Here is a 16,997-nt window from a genome sequence, read left to right on the forward strand (position 1 = left end):
TCAAGTCTGTTTTGACAGTGATGGTAATTGGTGAGTGATCTCCCTGTTCTTATTCTTGACCATGAACATTTCCATCTTATTTACTCCCTCTGTCTTGCTGAGGAAGGCGAATGAAAGCAGTTGGTTGGCACTTGACAAACAGCCTAGGCTCACCACACACAAACATCAGGTGCTGTTAAAGAGATCAGGTTTTAAACAAAAAAAAAAATTGAGTGGATCTCTGAGATTTAAAAGTCAAACAAAAACTCATATCTAACATCACTTTTTGCACTCAACAGACCAGACTCAGCACTAATACTTTAACCCTTGTTTGCTATGCAAGCATTGAACAATTTTAATTTTTCAGAATAAATAAAAAGCCTCAAAACCTCTGTGTTCTTCTTGGTGCTTATTATGTTTATTTTGATAGTTCATATACGGACAGCTTTAGAAACCTTTTTGTGACTTTGGCTCATTGGTTGTAAGTAAGCTCCAATGTTTCATGGTCCATTGTTTAACTTGCCTCAAGAACTGATAAATATCTCACTAAAACCTGGCATGTCCAATGAAAACACAACTTGTTATGCCAGTGCATGAGGGCTGATCTACATATCAAGCAATGAGAACTCACAGTCACTTTGGACAAACAATTCCCATGCCATTGGTTTGACTTTATCTAAGATATATGATGAGACATAGACTCTATTGTCTTTTATACCTCTAGCTTTACATGAAGGAAAAATTAATATATTTCTCAGTTACTAGTATTGTGTTGTTGCTTTTTTTTCTTCCTCCTAGCTGTAGTGTGCAGAAATATTTACAATAATTTGTTACTGGGATTAAACAAAATAAGTATCTGCTCTAGTTACTTAACTGAATATTTAGAAGAAATTATGCTGTTCAGAAAACTGCATGTAACATCAAAACTAGGATTTATTTTCCCAAATCCTATTATACCCAAGGTGTCAAACTGAAAAAAGATCATCTATTGTCCTCTATTTGCTTTTTGGTTTTTGTTTTCCTGCGTATGCTTTCTATACAATCAGTGGAGGCATCAGGAAAAAAGGCATATATGCACATCAGGATATAGATGCACAGAACATATGTGTGCAGATTGCTAAGTTTATTAAAGGAATTCCTGCTTTGTTTATTATGGATGTTTTCCTTTCCTGTCTAGCATCCTCTACCCTTGAAATTTTACTCAATGTTTTATTCTGGTAAAGGAAAATTTGTGGTATATATTAGACTTAAAATCAAGAAGAATATAAACAATATCATTAGCTATTTCTTCAGATACAGATGTTTGATCTTCTCACAGTGCCTAATTTCAATTTTGTTGCCATTTGAAGTCAGTTCTGCTTTATGAGCATTTCTAACAAAAACAGCCTAATCCCCAATGCACAGCTTCTGCTCAAATGAACTCTCTGCCTGAATTCAGAGAACTGCAGTGTTTGGCACACAGGGTTGTATTCATTCACATCACATTTTGCTGACAAATTTTCCCTTGACTCCCCTCTCATCAGTAGAGAGATTAAATAACCCTCAAACAGTTAAAGTCAAGCTAATCAGTAGGCAAGTGCTGTGACTATCTCTTCATGTATAACTATGACATTTTGGGACATAGTTTGGTGATGGATTTGTCAGTGTTATGTTTACCATGGGGTTTGATGACCTTAAAGCTCTTTTTCAACCTAAATGATTCTATGATTTTCTTTTCCAACATTTGAACAAATTCACAGAGACTGAAATATACACTGATGCGCTTCCTGGAATGTAAAAAAACCCATACATGAAAATAATTAAAACTAGTTATCTCCAGCAATATATTAGCTTTTACCCTTTTAAGATGCTGCGATGATGAAGGAAAGAAAATTACTTTAATAACAGCCTGACCCAAATTTTTCTAACCTTCCTGAAGTGAAAGAAATTTTTTACCTGAACTTTTTTCTAAACAGAAGTTAAGATGTTTTTCCCTAAATGACTTAAACTTGTCTCTCATCCCCTAACAACCTTAGTAAACAAATTTATGATAAAAAACTATTTAAGGCTAATTACTTTGATATTATTGTTATTAAGCCGATAGCACAATTCTTAGCAAAATATCTTCATTCACATACCATCACACAAGAGCATGCAAACAACATGAAAATGTTGTGAAAGTGTGTTGCAGAGAACACATTTTGTGTTGTTATACTCTATGGTGCCTTTTACACTCGAGGCCCTTTAATGCTACCTTGAAAATTAATCAGAAGAGCCTGTGCTGCAGCGGCATTCTTGAAAGGATACCCAGCCGAGAAGATGCCCACTGGGACCCTTCTGCATGTGCTGACCCACATTTCAGGGAGCTGTGCCTCCCCCAGGCCTGCTGTGCCAGAGCCTGTGAGCATCCGTGCCTTTCTGCAGCCCCTCTCCTGTGGCTGCCCCGGTAGCCTCTAACTTGTGCCCTGGTTTGGGGGAGTGAGAGGGAGCCCTGGCTGCAGCCCTGACCCTGCAGATAGGCAGCCATCCTGTGCCTTTTGCAGGGAGTGTGAACTTGTTTCTCTTGAACCCTTTCATGGTCACATAGTCCTTGGTGGCTGCTCTGGCCACAGAGCTCCTGCTTGGTCAGAAGTGGCTGGTGCTGGTATCGCAGCAGAGCTCCACTGAGCACTGCTGGTGATGCCCTTTTCTCCTGAGACTGCTATCAATAGGCAGAAGAGCTCAGGAAAACCTCCCATGACAAAATTGCCCGTTCCCAGCAGATGGAGGCAGCTGTGATGCCTGATCTGGCAAGATGCTGTACTGTGTATGCAAGAAAGGGCAGCATGCCCTGCTGGTGTCAGTGACTCCTATTATGTTGTGCAACACAAGAGCACCAGGGAGCGCAGGGATTGTGCAAGTTAAGCTGTCAGGATGTGCTTTGACAGACCTGAAGTGATTTGTACAGGGCTGTTACACATCTTACAGCTTCTTGGCAGCAGCAGCCTGAAGAGCCCTCCTTTCTTGTTTTCCTTGGGCTGTTCTGAGCAGGTCCCAGGGGCCACTACAAACGTTAGAAACTGGTAGAATGTTAGCCTGGTGAAAAATTAGATCTCAGTGACACAGGGAGATAGACCAACAAGGCTGACCATGATGCACAACTGATGGGCTCTCTGCTTCTGAGGTCCTCCTGACATGTGTTGGACCTTTATACTGTTGTACTTCCATCAGCAACCAAGCATGATTCATACAAACTTGTCTACAATAACAAATCCCTGATAGATTCTGTGCACCCCTCAGAATTCTTGCCCTTTAGAAAAGAATGAGTTGTTATTTCAATTTACAGTGGTTACAATGCTTTTCTTATTTATTCCTCTTTTAATCTGGTGTTTCTTGGGTTTTTTGGTTGCACTTTTTGCTTACTTGTTTTAAAAGGATGGTGATGTAGCTCTATACTTCTTTCCTCCTGTCCCACTCTGCCTCCAAAAATCAAAAGATTAGTGAATCTGAAGCTACTAAGTCCCAAAATATTAACATAATTAAGTTCTCAGTGTGACTGTAATTTTAGGATGAAACTAAATGCTCAGACAAGTATTTGTAGAAAGATTTTCTATTGCTGAATTGTTGATTCAAGTTTTATTTCTTTGCATTGTGCTGATAAGTGATAGGTCTGACCTCTTAATATCTTACATCTTCCAGATCTTTTACCTGGAGACTTAGTGGTTTCCTTGTTGGGTTCATCTGGGCATCTTTAAGCTAATTAGTTGCCTCTCAGCAGAAGTGCCTCAGGCAGTGCTAGTATCTTGCTCATTCCTGTTGGCTATTTACCTTTTCAGTTTTCTTTTTAGTGTCTTGAACAGGACTATTTGAATTACGTAAGATCAAGCCAGAAAGTGGAAACCTGTGATGAAAGAAACAGGAATTTGGTCTAAATGGTCTAATATTACTTTGTCAAGTGGCCAAAGTCTGAGGCAGATGCACCTCTCCTTTAAGACAGATAGTTTTGAAGGAAGAGAGGACTTTTTTTTGTTTGAAATAGGAAAAATGAACAAACAAACAAACAAAAAACCAACAACAAAAACTGAAACAGTTAATTTCACTTTATTTGTTATAATAATAAGGACCTTTGCATGCAAGACATTTTATGTGTGCTCTGTTTTTTTCTCAGACTTCAGGATCATCTTTTAAAGGCTAGTTCTATGACTTCATATGAATTCATGTCTCTTTGCAAGATCTAAGGAGCTGACACTTCTCAAATAGTTAAGAGTATGATATGAGCCCAGAGATGTTTGCATTTGGCATATTTTGGGATGTATTGTCCCTGCAGCAAAATGGAACCTGTCCTAGGGTTTGGGGTCCTTTTAGCAAACTGTCCTTCCTTATATGTGAATAGAACTGTTTAACTGTTAAGCCAGAAGTGTTAGGTATGTTTGAAAATTATTTTTGTAAATTCATGTCTGGAGCACATATTTCTTTTGGGTAGGACAGTAGCAAGGTCTGGCAGGGAACTGACAGAGTTTGTTGGGCCAGCAGTACAGATTTTAGCCTTTTTTGGCAAGCTCGACACTGTACCTTATGGCCATTGAGTGGTGTCTGTCTTCCACTTCTGAACTCTTCCCTGTGCCAAATGAGGACCCTTCTCACGTGTCTTTGTCTCCTTCTCAAATAACCAAGATCTGGGTGAGGTCCTGCTCAGACTCCAACCAGAGTACTCTGTGAAGCTTCCAAGCTCTCCTTGGCTCACCTGCTTAGGTATAATGGAAGGTTGCATGTTAAGTTAGGCTTCAAAATAAGACAGATCCACCTTTCTTAGTGGTTACTAAGGGTTACTAAGGTTAGAAGGGAAAGGTGGCGATGGAACCTGAGAGCTCACAAAAGATTTTGTAGTGTGTTAATGGTGTGTCATATATCTCTTGGGAAATAAGCAATTTGGAGAGCATTTAGAGGCTCAGGGGAAAGCACTGCACTGTATCCTGGAACAAGCAAATCATGTTCCATGGTGACAGAAATGGCTCTTTCAAGCTCAAAATGTAAGCCTTTGGTCACTCTTACTATGTATAAGTTAAGCTGTGGTAGTTAACCAGCAGACAGGTCTGCCCTAAGTTTCTGCTTGAGCACTGCAGATGACTCCAGAATGCATAATTATTACCAGTGCTGGAACTGGTATGATTTTTACCATGCAACTCAAAGTTAACACATTTATTTCAAATTATACTTCCCCAGGGCAGATTTGTGTTCAAAATACTTAATTCATTTCTGTAATACATCTTGCTTCCTTTGAATAAGGAATAGCATTGTTGCCCTATATATGGAAAACCACTTATGGAAGTATTATAACAAATAAAGTGAAAATAACTGTTTCAGTTTTTGTTATTGTTTTTTGTTTGTTTGTTTTTCCTATTTCAAGAAAAAATTTAGCGAAGACACAAACCTGAATTCTAGCTGCATGGCCATCTTCAGCTGTCTGTACTTATGTGGAAAACTCCCAAGCAGTTTTTCACATTTGCTTTAGCATGTGCTTACCAATGGGAATGGATGGTATCTGTATATAGCAAAATTTTGGCATTAGTTAGGGTTTTTTTTTGTTTAATCAGTTTTTACCAGAAACTGGCAGAGCAGGGAGGCGAAGCTGCTCAAAGTATGGCATGACCTCCACAGAAGGAGAAAGTATGCAGGGACTGGTGCCAGTATATGTATGTTCATACACACACACAATGGTCTGTACAGCATGCATTACATTTAGCTGTTGGAAGGTTTGCAGTTATTGCCCAGGGACATGCAGGTTGTTTTAGGGATCCTTGGCAGAGTAAGGGTTGGCCACAGGGCTGTAGTTATAATTAGAGCCTTATTATTGCATTAACATTTTAATAATCAACATAGGTTGTTCTTGTCTACTATTTCTAGCACTTATTGCAGCTTAGCTACTCTTAGCAGAGCTTGCAGAGTATCCTTAGCAATTATCATAGCAATTATCACAGCTTTCAGTTAAACAGAATTTCTAGTAATTAATAGAATGTAGCTTTCTTGCTTTCTAGGGCTTTTCATTACCTGACCTGAGAGTTTGGGTCCAACTCTCAATAACCCATGTGTGATGAAATAACCACAGTCTAGGCTCAGACTTTACCTAAAGCAACAGGAATCATTAAATCTCAGAGGAAGCAGGCAATAGCAGGGATGCTCCAGACCCACAGGGGTTTTCCTGCCCAACAGCAGTTCCATCTGTATCCTATTGTATTTGCAGAGACCCTCATGGCAGGGAGAAATGATGCATCTGACTCCATGTTCTCAGAAGGCTAATTTATTACTTTATAATACTGTATTATATATATACTATACTATGCTATTCTAAAGAATACGGAAAAGATACTTATTCAATGCTAAAAAGATAATAATGAAAACTTGTGACTCTTTCCAGGGTCCCAGCACAGCTTGGCACTGATTGGCCAATGAGTGAAAACAACTCACACCAGAATCCGATAATACCCATCACCTATGGGTAAACAATTTCCAAACACATTTCACACATGAGTATAACAAAGGAGAAGCAAATGACATAAGAATTGTTTTTCTTTTCTCTGAGGCTTCTCAGCTTCCCAGGAGAAAAATCCTGGGCAAAGGGATTTTTCTGGAGAATGTGAACGCCACAGTATCCCACTTAGAACTTGCAGCTGCTGGGTTTTATGGGCTATATCTCACATGCTGGTATCCTTCCCTATTCCCCAATGGGTGTCCCTACAGCCTGGTGACAGTGCTTGGTGGGCAGATGGTCTTCTTGTACTTCTGACAGGAAGGTGATCTCTGCCAGGGTCATCACATCCTGGTGACAGCCACTGTGTTGAAAAGGGGAAGAGAAAGGGGTGGGATCAGCAAGCTGACATATTGTGGTGTTTGTGTTAGAAAATGGTGTTGTTTCTGCTAAACATATCCCCAGGCTCAGGAATGAGGTACCAGACACAGAAATAGAGGAATTTGTTTTCACCCAGACCAAAGTAAATTGTCACAGGTTCCTGAAAGGACAAAAAGCATAAGTAGGTTGAAATAAGGATCAAACACAGTAGTCCAGATATAATCTCTTTGATCTATTTAGCAAGTTCTTAAGCTACCTATTTTCAGCAGGATAAGTACAGAGGAATAGTATGTTTGCATTTTCCTTATGTTCTCTTTGTAAGTTCCAGTTTTTGGCTGCTCTTGGGAATAGGATTGACAAAGAGAAAATGAGTTTCTTAGGCTGGTGTTACAGTTCCTGTACTGTCACAGTTATGCTGGGTGTTTAATGGAAGTGAAAGAATATTAAAACAGAACAAAAGAAAAAACCAAACAAACAAACAAAAAAAAAAAAGAAAACAAAAAAAAATATCCCCCTTGTTCTGCTATTGCAAATATACCTGCTTAGCTGAGCTGTGCCTGGCTGCCTTTCTCAGGCTCTGCATGCAACAAGGAGGGTTGATGCAATATTGATGAGCCTGTGCATTTATTGGGGTGTGGAACACAGGATTGCTGCTTGGTCTCTTTGACACCATGATTTACAGTGACTTCCTGGTGGATAAGACAGGAATCTGCTGTTGGAGTTTTGACAGCTCAGCTGCACACACTTGCTCAAAGATAGAAATGTAGTGGCTAATACCCATTTGCATGCTGTTGGCTGTGTAGAATAACAAACTGCCAATAACAGTGCTATTCAACATTAATGCTTGGAAATAGCAATTCTATTGAAGAAGTCAATGTATTTAAACATTTTGCAAGTGAACTGTGTAAAATTGCACATGCCCCTTTCTCTGACAGTCAGTAAGGTGTATAACTGTACTGTTATGAAACTTGCATGAAAATCCGGATTCTTGGTATTCAGGAACTGTGGCTATATGTGGAGTATCCAAGAGCTTTTACTTGTAGCTGCTTTGTGTTTAATTTGCCATCAAATAAAGCATAGATCTTTTAGAATTATTTGATATCATTTCAAGGAGTAGTTGTCTATAATATCTTTTACATCAGGTTTGATAATTATTTATGCGGTTTCATAATTATATAAATTACTTTTGGTCAGCATCTTGTTTCCCAAACATTTTAATATATTTTCTTCAAAAATTATATCCTGAAGAGAAAGTAGCAAACATTAAAGCAGGTGTAATGTGCTCTTGTAAGTGTTTGAAATTACCAGTGCTCACCATGTGCCAGATATGGGAATTGAAGAAATGGCTTTTTCTAAACTTGCTAAGGCCAGTTAGCCTCTGATTTAATGTGGAGAAAAGGAAAAGTACTGGTTCTGAAAGGTGTATTAAGATGTAAAATAGCATAGTGTGCTCTGAAGGATTGTTTTCATAGCATATTTTTTCTCATATTTTGAAGGACTGAAAATATTGCTGTTTTAAACTGGTATATCCTCTGATTTACATTTTTTTTAAAATTAGAGCTTTTTCAAAATTACAGAAAAATGCTAGGTCTGAAGAGATATTTTTAAAATACCATTATTTCTAAAACAGAATTGACAATGGTGTTGTTGCACAACTACAGAAGGGAGCCAAGAGAAAAGTGAGATGGCTCTTAATCTTTTGATTTCCAGTGGGGCATTTCCTTGGTGTGTCAGAGAGTGTCTAACCCAAGCAGTTCTCTGGGTCAGGCCACTTAAAATCAAGTTTGCTCAACAGAACTGAATGTCAGCAGGTTTTACATCAGTTCCTGGGGAAGATAAAAACTCAGAAGTACTTAGGTGTTCAGTGTTGTCTTCTTTAGTGCTTTAAAGTCTGTATGCATATTATATATAATGATATTTTTTGTAGTATTTTGCTTAGTTTATAAATCTGAATAACTTCTGTATTACTTTTGTTCATACACATTCAGATTACTAGAGTAAAAGAAGTTTTCAACAAAAATATTCATTCTCAGTTCTTACTAATGTGGTGAAAATTTACATGTGGTGTATATTTTTCCACCATATTTTGCCTAATTTATAGTGAGAGATAGATTACTTTAAGTGGAAAAGTTCCAACTCCTACATTTCAGAGACCCAACTCTCTCATCCAGTATCAATGGCACACACAAAGGACTTAGCTTCCCACTCTGTGTCCAGTTATTTCTTTATTTCTTTCCACCATTGCTATGACGTGCTTAAATAACACATTACAAGAAGAGTAAAACTGTCCAAAGCCTGAGCCCACCTAGTAACTGGAAAATGTGAGTTGTGTGAGCTCAACTGCCAGCCAAGCACAAGGTGAAACAGAGCAGATGAAACAGTTACTTAGGAGCTGGACATCTAGTTTACTGTTCTGGATTTATTCTTCTGGACAAGGTTGACTTTAGCAAACACTTCACTGTGTAAAACAAGCACAGAACATCACCAGAAGGGAAACTACAGTCTGGAGACAAGGATAAATTCCCAGCTGTATTAGGAGAGTGAGCACAATCTATTTTGTCATTAAAACTTTTAATGAGAAATTAATCAATTCTTATTCCATGTGCTCTCTGATATACAAAGCTCCCCAAAGCTCAGGATCTAAAGCAGGCACACATTTTTCTGAAGCCACATCTACTCCATGGTTGCCAGAATGTGCTGCAGGACTGGCTGGCTGCTTCTAGTGCCTCTCAACTCTTTTTGTAGCCAGCATAGCCTTGAGATGGTGAGGAACATGTTAGTGTGAGACAGTCTGTGAGAGGAGACAGAGAAATATGCAAGCTGATCTGCATGGCTGTGCTTTGCTCAGGCTGAAGAAGTGCCTCAGCAAACAAAACACAGTATGAACTTCCAGCTCTGAGCAAGAAAGATTGTAGTAAACTTGCTGTCTGAAGAGCTAACTAAGAGTTACCTGAGTGTCTGGAAGGATGGGGTAGGAAGGAAACATCTTGTGATCCTGAAAAATTTGAAGTTGAGATGAAAGGGGAGGAGTTGTCAGCTGCTTTACTTCTTGATATATCCATAGATTTCCATGATCTCTTTTAATTGAGGATGTCTCTGTCATTTATCTGTGCCATCATCAGTGGTACGGCTCAAGAGGTGGCCTGCAAAGCAGTACACTCCCTGTCCTGACCCATGGGTAAATGCAGTCTGCAAGAGAAATCTTTACAAACCCCACATACCAACACCACAGGCCTCTGATATTGGAAAAAGCTTTGTCATCCTGTCTATGAGTGTCTCTCCTGTCATGTGGTCATCACAGAAAAATATTGCCTATATGTTAAAAACCTGGCTGAGCAGAGGTGGTCGTGGCCAGGCCTTGTTTGTTCACCAGCCTCATGAGGAGCAGCTGGGGAAACTGGGGTGGTGTAGCCTGGAGAAAAGGAGAGTCAGGAGAGATCTCATCCCTCTCTACAACCACCTGAAAGGAGGGTGTGATAAGGTGGGGGTAAGTCTCTTCTCCCAAGTAAAAAGTGGTAGGACAAAAAGAAATGGTCTTAAGCTGCACCAGGAGAATTTGGATATTGCAAACATTTTTTTACAGAAAGAGTTGTCAAGCATTGGAGCAGGCTGCCCAGGGAAGGGCTTGGAGTCACCACTTCTGGAGGTATTTTTAAAAGGCATGTAAATGTGGTATAATTTAGTGGTGGACCTGGCAGTGCTAAGGTAACAAACAGTTGGACCAGAATGATTCCATGGTTCCATGAATTTGCAGCTGTGCTGCTCAGATCTGCTCCTGCTGCTCTTCTGAAGTTTACAGAGAGCCCAGAGCTGAGCCCAAGCTTGGCTGGACCTCTGTAGTCTGAACATCAGACAGGAACTGGCTCAAGCAAAGCCTTTCCCACATTGCATTTTTGGGTTAAATCTGTCTTGGATGTCAGTTGTAAGTGTAAAGTGGGATATTTCTTCCTTGCCTTATAACCATTACTGATGATGAGGCTTTCTAAATGGCAGATTAGTGTTGATCTTTATAAAATTTTATGAATATTGTATTGATAAAGTACTAAGCAACAAACATGGGTGTATTAGTTGAACCACATCTGTGACAGAGCATGAGCCCCCTCCATGTGAAACAGTAAAAAGATAATGTCACTGGGCTTCTTGCATGGAAAGAAAAATACCTGTCACAATTTACAAAGTTCCTAAAGTGAGAATGGGTGGAGGACCTGACAACTGACCTAATTATAGAGGGCCTGACTATAATGAGGTGTATTCCAGCAAATAACTAGTTTGTTCAATCTAAAAGAAGCTCATCTTATGGCTGGGTGATAAGGAGAAATATTTGTCTGTAATATTGCTTAAAGAACAGTTCCAGAAAATACAGCTACAAGCAAATAATTTGATAGCACTATCGATATTATGTTCATAGTAATGCTACACATAAGGTAGAAGTAGATATCAATAGAAATGCAAAGTCTGTGAAATGTATGCCTGTTAAATGTAAAATACTGCAAGCCCTGGTTTGTATTTTCATTTTTTAGTTAGGTTTTAATTTTAGACTAGATTTGATTTTGAGATTAAATTTTTTCAGCTCTCCAGATTCATTGACATTTTTGTTAGTAGTAAATGGTTGGAAGGAATTGTCCCTCTTCTATTACAGGTGCAAAAATATTTCTGCTTGTTTGTTTGTTTTTATCTTTCTAAGATTGGGTTTTTTTAGTCAGCCATCATCTGACTTAAACTCAATTTAGCATATACAAATCCTTTACTTTTGACTGTTCTCAATAGTACTGATAGACTGGTGTCCATTTCTTAGAATGGACAATTAATTTGAAATTCCTTAATTTCAGATGTCAATAGACTTGTGGAATAAACAGTTCCACTTGAAATAATTTTAGGTTGAGAAATTTTGGGGTAAAAAGACTCTAGGCTTGCAGCATTTCTGAACATGCGGTTTTGATCATCTTTTAAAGATTAAAATTTTAAAATACCAAGCCAAGTGATGCATTAATACAGTGTTAGACTAATGTATTTTATTAAAGAAGAAGTGCAATAAAACAGCATGTTCCACTATTTACAGTGATGACATCATCACATGATCAAGGAAAAATATATCAGCAATATTTGAGGTCAGTATCATAAAGGAAAATATTTAATGAAATTAGCAGTAATATAATCGTCTCATGCTCAAGCACAATAACAGAAGATTGTGAACTCTTAGAATATTAACAGCACTCATCTTGCTTTAGTAATGAAATACTCTTGAGAATAAAAGGATTGTAAAACCTCTGAGGAAGTACTGACTCCTGACTGTGCTGTGCAATGAGCAAACACTGCCACCATAATATAGTTGTTTTAAAAAGTAGATGCTTGTCATGCAGCTCTTTGGTGTATCTGGAATTCAGAGCAAGGCTAAGTGATTTCTGTGTGTAATTCTCCAAGACAGTGAATTAGAGAAAATTCTTCACCCTGTCTCTTGACACAAAATATGGTCAGTGTTGTGGGAGCACGTGCCTCTGCTGCCTTCACTGCTGGCTGGTGTTTAGGAAAACCAATCAATCTGGCAAAGTTTTGCTTTGCTCATAGGGCAGGCAATCCAAAGGCAAGAGAAAGGAGGCACTCAGCTGTTTGTACAGTGGGCAACACGTTAACAACCAGCTAGGCTGGGATCCAGCCAGGAAGCCTTGCTCTTAGAAAATTGTTTCCTTATGAGACAAAGTTGTTCAAAATGTTGCTGTCCCCTCTGCTGAAAGATATGAGTGTTTGTGATCTGTTTCAGTGGAAAGGAAGATAAATTAGTTTAACACAGTTTATGAGAGCACTGTGCTGAACTATCACAGCAACAGAGCTACAACTCCTTTAAATCATTTCTTCTGCTTGATAGGTGAATGTTTGACCATATCCTTATGCATGACATAGATTGCTATTCTGAGGACTTGCTCTATAGACCCTTTGCAAATTTAGGCAGATGCCTGAATTCTTGGTTTCTTTGGGGTGGAGAGAATCAGAACCTCATTTGCAATAGCCTATCCTCCAGGGCTGTTTAATGCTTCTTAAACCAGTGGGCATACTGAGTTCAGTGCCCCAAATTCTAACTCATATAATGTGTATCCCTGTAGAAGATTTGCTCAAATTAAAGTAGCTTAAATATTCATATGACCCAGCTTTTTAGACTAATTACAGAGAAAATAAATTAAAATATATAATCAGATCCTTGCATGAAGTACTGGAAGAAAGCTTTGCAAAAATTCCCCTGAGAAGAAAAAGTCAAGAAAGGTTTTACATAGTACTTTCCAGTCCCTTTAATCTTGAGAAAAAGTTATCTTACTTATGGTGACAAAACTGTGCAAATTGTAACTAATTATTCTCTGATTAGTTTGTCTTTACTTAGCTTTATGAAGGGTAGGGAAGAGGAGATTTAGCTTGGGGTGTGCTGTGCATTTGCTTTGATTTGCCTCCTTTTCTAGGGGATAGGAGATGCAGAGTAGGACTCTGTTAGACCCTACCTTTTTACCCTGAATAAAAAGAACAAACACTTCCATATGGCATGAAGTGTCCGTCTTACCTTCTGTGGGTTGCTGGGATTGTCTTGGGTACAGAGCAGCAGAGTTCAAGAGTAGCTGGTAGTGGATGGTATGACACAACTTTCTTCTTCTGCCCTTGGTATCTAAGCAAGTTAAATAGAGAAAACAAAGCCATTCGTGTTAATAATAATTATAATAATTTCATAATATTTACCATTGTGTGCAGTAGATAAATTGTGCTGCTCTAATTATACAGACAGGAGTAAGAAACAATTCTCTTTTGGGTTATTTAAGCATTGTTACATCAACTCTACATCAGCCATAGTTGTATGTCTTTGCTGTAAAATGTCAGTGCTGAGGTGCCATTTTTAATGCTGTAATGTCAAGACAATCCATGTCGTGTTTTCTATGTTTAAATACTACATGCTGTTATAAAACTTTCTGGTTTATATTTATAAGATCTTTGTTAGCTTGAGCTGTACACTGATAAAATGATGAAGGAAAAAGCCAAGTCACTTTGATTTTAGTGCTCAACCAGCTGCTCTCAGAAATTAATACATTAGCTATCACTTCACCCCACCTTCAAAGAACAGTACTTAAACCTTCCTGACATTTTCTCCAAACATCTTCCGTAACTGCACATAACTTAGAAACATCTAAACAAGTATGAGTCATCCTGTTTTTAAACCCAGGGACTCTTCTGCATTGAATAAATAGTGTTAGCCGAGGAAGGAAATCTCTCTTCAAAGAGAAGCTGAAAATGTTTTTAGATTTATGCTGTCATCCTCTACGTCAGCAAAGCCAAGCTTGCGTAAGTGTGTGCTCCAGATGTGTTTTATGTGCTCTGGTGTTGGCAGCACACATACCTGTAAACCAGCTGTTGTAGCAAAGATGTGCATTCCTTGAGTAAGGAGGGCTGGACTGAGCTCACTGTTTGATGTGGCCCTTAGGAAGGAGCTGGTGACTTTGCTGCCCTCCCAGCTGGGACTTGCGGTAGAGCTGATCTCCTGGCAGAGGAAAGGTAAGGAGGATGGTTTTACTGATGGATAGAAGCTCTAATTTTGCAGATCTGCCTGATCCTGGCTGATACAGTGTATCACTCAGCTCTCTGGACATGTTTGTCAGTGAAAGTGTTTGTGTCACTGCAGTTGATGTTGGTCAGTGCTGTGGTACTTGCATGGTGTCATTTTCCTATCTGGAAGAAACATTGATGCCATTTATTCTTGAAGTGATAACTTTCCAAGTATGGTGTCTATTCATATCAGCTGCTGTTCAATTCTGAAGTCACTGACAATAGGTGACAAATCAAACTCCAAGAGCCTATTGCTGAACAGGCTGGGAAATGGGGTTCAGGTCATTGTTCTTAAACATACTGCTCAGTCCAGCTGTGCTGCAGGGATTTTTCTGAATGTTTGAAACCTTTTTATCAGCCAACCCAGGCCGAGGTAGAGCCACAGATTCTGAACAACAAAGAACCAGGAACATGCTGTCATGTGTGCTGTGCCTGTCAGCATGTCCACAGCGTGTCTCTGCCTGCACATCTCTGATCAGACCTTGAACCTCTCTGTTAGCTTCAAAGCTCTTGGAAGGCCTTGCCTGAGTTTTTGGTTGGATATGCCATGCCAAGTGGTGGTAGATCTGCCCCTGCTTCCTCTCCTGCAGCTGCTGTGGAATGTTCTGGCCTTTGGGAAACTGCGTAGAAAGTTGTGCACTGTTGAAGCACGCTTTGGGTGTAGGGATTCACTGCGTCTCAAAGGATTGTGATTGATATCCAAAATGTGTTCCAGATTTATGTTCTGCAGTGTTTTTGCTTAAGATTATTAGATTTAGCTATGTGTGGGAAAGTTAAGGAGCAGGTATGTTCTTAAGACTTTGTTTTCATGGGAGAAACTACTTGGAGGTTCGTAAGAATGTAAATCACCCACCACTGAAATCCTCTGAAGTTTGCTTTATTGCCAGATTAAGTAGTTCAATACCTGAATTTTTCCATAGCTGTTTTTAGGCAGTACTCTGGAGTGTTGTCACAGTTGCTTTCATGCCTTTGGTTACTTACATCAAATACTGTCAGAGTACAGCCTGACTATTGGATTTACTGGAAGATTAGGTTGTTTCAGTAAAAGTGTCCCACAACTATTCTCTGTTTTACTTTCAATGAATATCAAGAGGAATTTCAAAATCCCTTGATCTTCTCCAATACACCACCAAATTGTGTACATAAATGTGTGCAGCAGGAGCTCAGATGGGCTTTGAACTCCACAAGAAGCCAGTGAAATAAACTTCTGAAAGAAGCACCCTGTGGAGCCTAGTGGTCCATGGCCAATCCACCTCAGGATGTGCAGACTTAGGTACCTGCAGCTTTGTGAGGCTTGTTTCTCCCCTTCTAGCTGAAGGTACAAGCTGCAAGATGAAATTGGAATAGGGATGGGGGAAAAGAAGACCTGAATGAAAAAACTATTTGTTTTACAAGCAATTTCTCAAACTTAACAATTTTCCTAACCAAATCTTGAGAAATATATGGGCAAAGCCATCAACTACATTTGTCTAGAGTTCTTTTCTGCTACTAATATATATTATACAAAGTAAGTATAAAGATAAAGCTAAGAAATAGCACTTTATAGGAATGTTTTAATTATAGAATTTTGAAAAATAACAAATTTTATCAGTATAAATCTAAGCTTAAAAACTTTTAGGAAAACCTTAATTTCAGAAAAAAATAATCTGATCCTTCTCATGTTAGATATCAATACAATAATCAATTCCAGATTCATTGATCCTTTCATAGAAATTCACTACTCCAGACTTAAGCAATTGGTTGCAGATTAATAAAATATCGAAAATCTATTTAATTTTCTCATGTAAGTATTTTTATTGTTTATCATAAGATCTTTCAATTTCATTGTTTTTGCTATGTTTTTATATTGTTTAAAATAGAGCATGCATTTTTAAACTACCCTCCATGCTTTCTATTTACAAAAGCCTTTTACCAGTACTTTAAATCTTTGGTCTGTTTGTCACACTTAGCAGTTGTATTTGGTGTCCTTGCCAAGGCTTTGCCAGAGGGGGCTTTGGGATGTGAGGAGAGGCTGGGGCTGCCCTGTGCTCAGCACAGCAGATCCCAGCCAGCCCTGCCAGGAGCCACCCCAGCCTGAGCTGAGCCCATCTGCCACCCTGGGCACCCCTGTGGAATCAGCCTGGAAAAGGGGCATTGATACTGAGAGAAGGAAGGTGGGACAGCCACGGCCAGAGCAGAAGGAGGGGCTCCACAGCAGAGGAGATGTGGCACTTTGATGAGCCCATGCTGGAGCAGGTGCTCTCCAAAGGGACCATGGAAAGCCTGTGCTGGAGCAGAGGAAACGAGTGGAAGAGAAGAGTGAGAAAAAGAGAGTGACTAAGAAAAACTACTGTGGTCTGACCCTTCATCCTCTGGCCATCACCCAAGGGGCTGAGTACAGCCCACAGGGGAAACATGATGAGAGGAGACCAGGAAAGGACAAGGAAAGTGGTCTGGAACAAGGTTGTGGCAGAGAACAGAGAGGGGTTTTTTATGTCTTTTGTTTATTTCCCAATAGATGAGTCATTAATTAAATATTTACACTTAATGACAGTAAATTAAATGTCCCTTATGTGAGGCTGCTTTGCCTGCAACAATACTTTGTTAGTGATTTCTCTGTCTTTATTTCTACCCAGAGGATTTCTCATTATTCATATTT

The 16,997-nt window shown here is 39.2% G+C and overlaps 1 protein-coding gene across 6 annotated transcripts in view; it reads left to right on the forward strand.

Annotated features, from left to right (window-relative positions):
* The window catches only part of OXR1 (oxidation resistance 1), a 256,987-nt gene that overhangs the window by 83,848 nt on the left and 156,142 nt on the right, over positions 1 to 16,997 (forward strand). For 3 of the 6 annotated variants that reach the window (XM_064394423.1, XM_064394452.1, XM_064394464.1), the window contains exons 1-2: positions 10,683 to 10,706; positions 14,238 to 14,308. The exons of the other annotated variants lie outside the window; for them this stretch is intronic. In XM_064394423.1, the coding sequence (XP_064250493.1) occupies positions 10,698 to 10,706; positions 14,238 to 14,308 (80 nt within the window). In that variant the 5' untranslated portion in view covers positions 10,683 to 10,697. Of the gene's footprint in view, positions 1 to 10,682; positions 10,707 to 14,237; positions 14,309 to 16,997 lie in introns of those variants that run through there. 6 annotated transcript variants of the gene reach the window in all.

Source organism: Passer domesticus, chromosome 1, assembly GCF_036417665.1.
Source record: "Passer domesticus isolate bPasDom1 chromosome 1, bPasDom1.hap1, whole genome shotgun sequence".
In the NCBI taxonomy this organism is placed as follows: Eukaryota; Metazoa; Chordata; class Aves; order Passeriformes; family Passeridae; genus Passer; species Passer domesticus.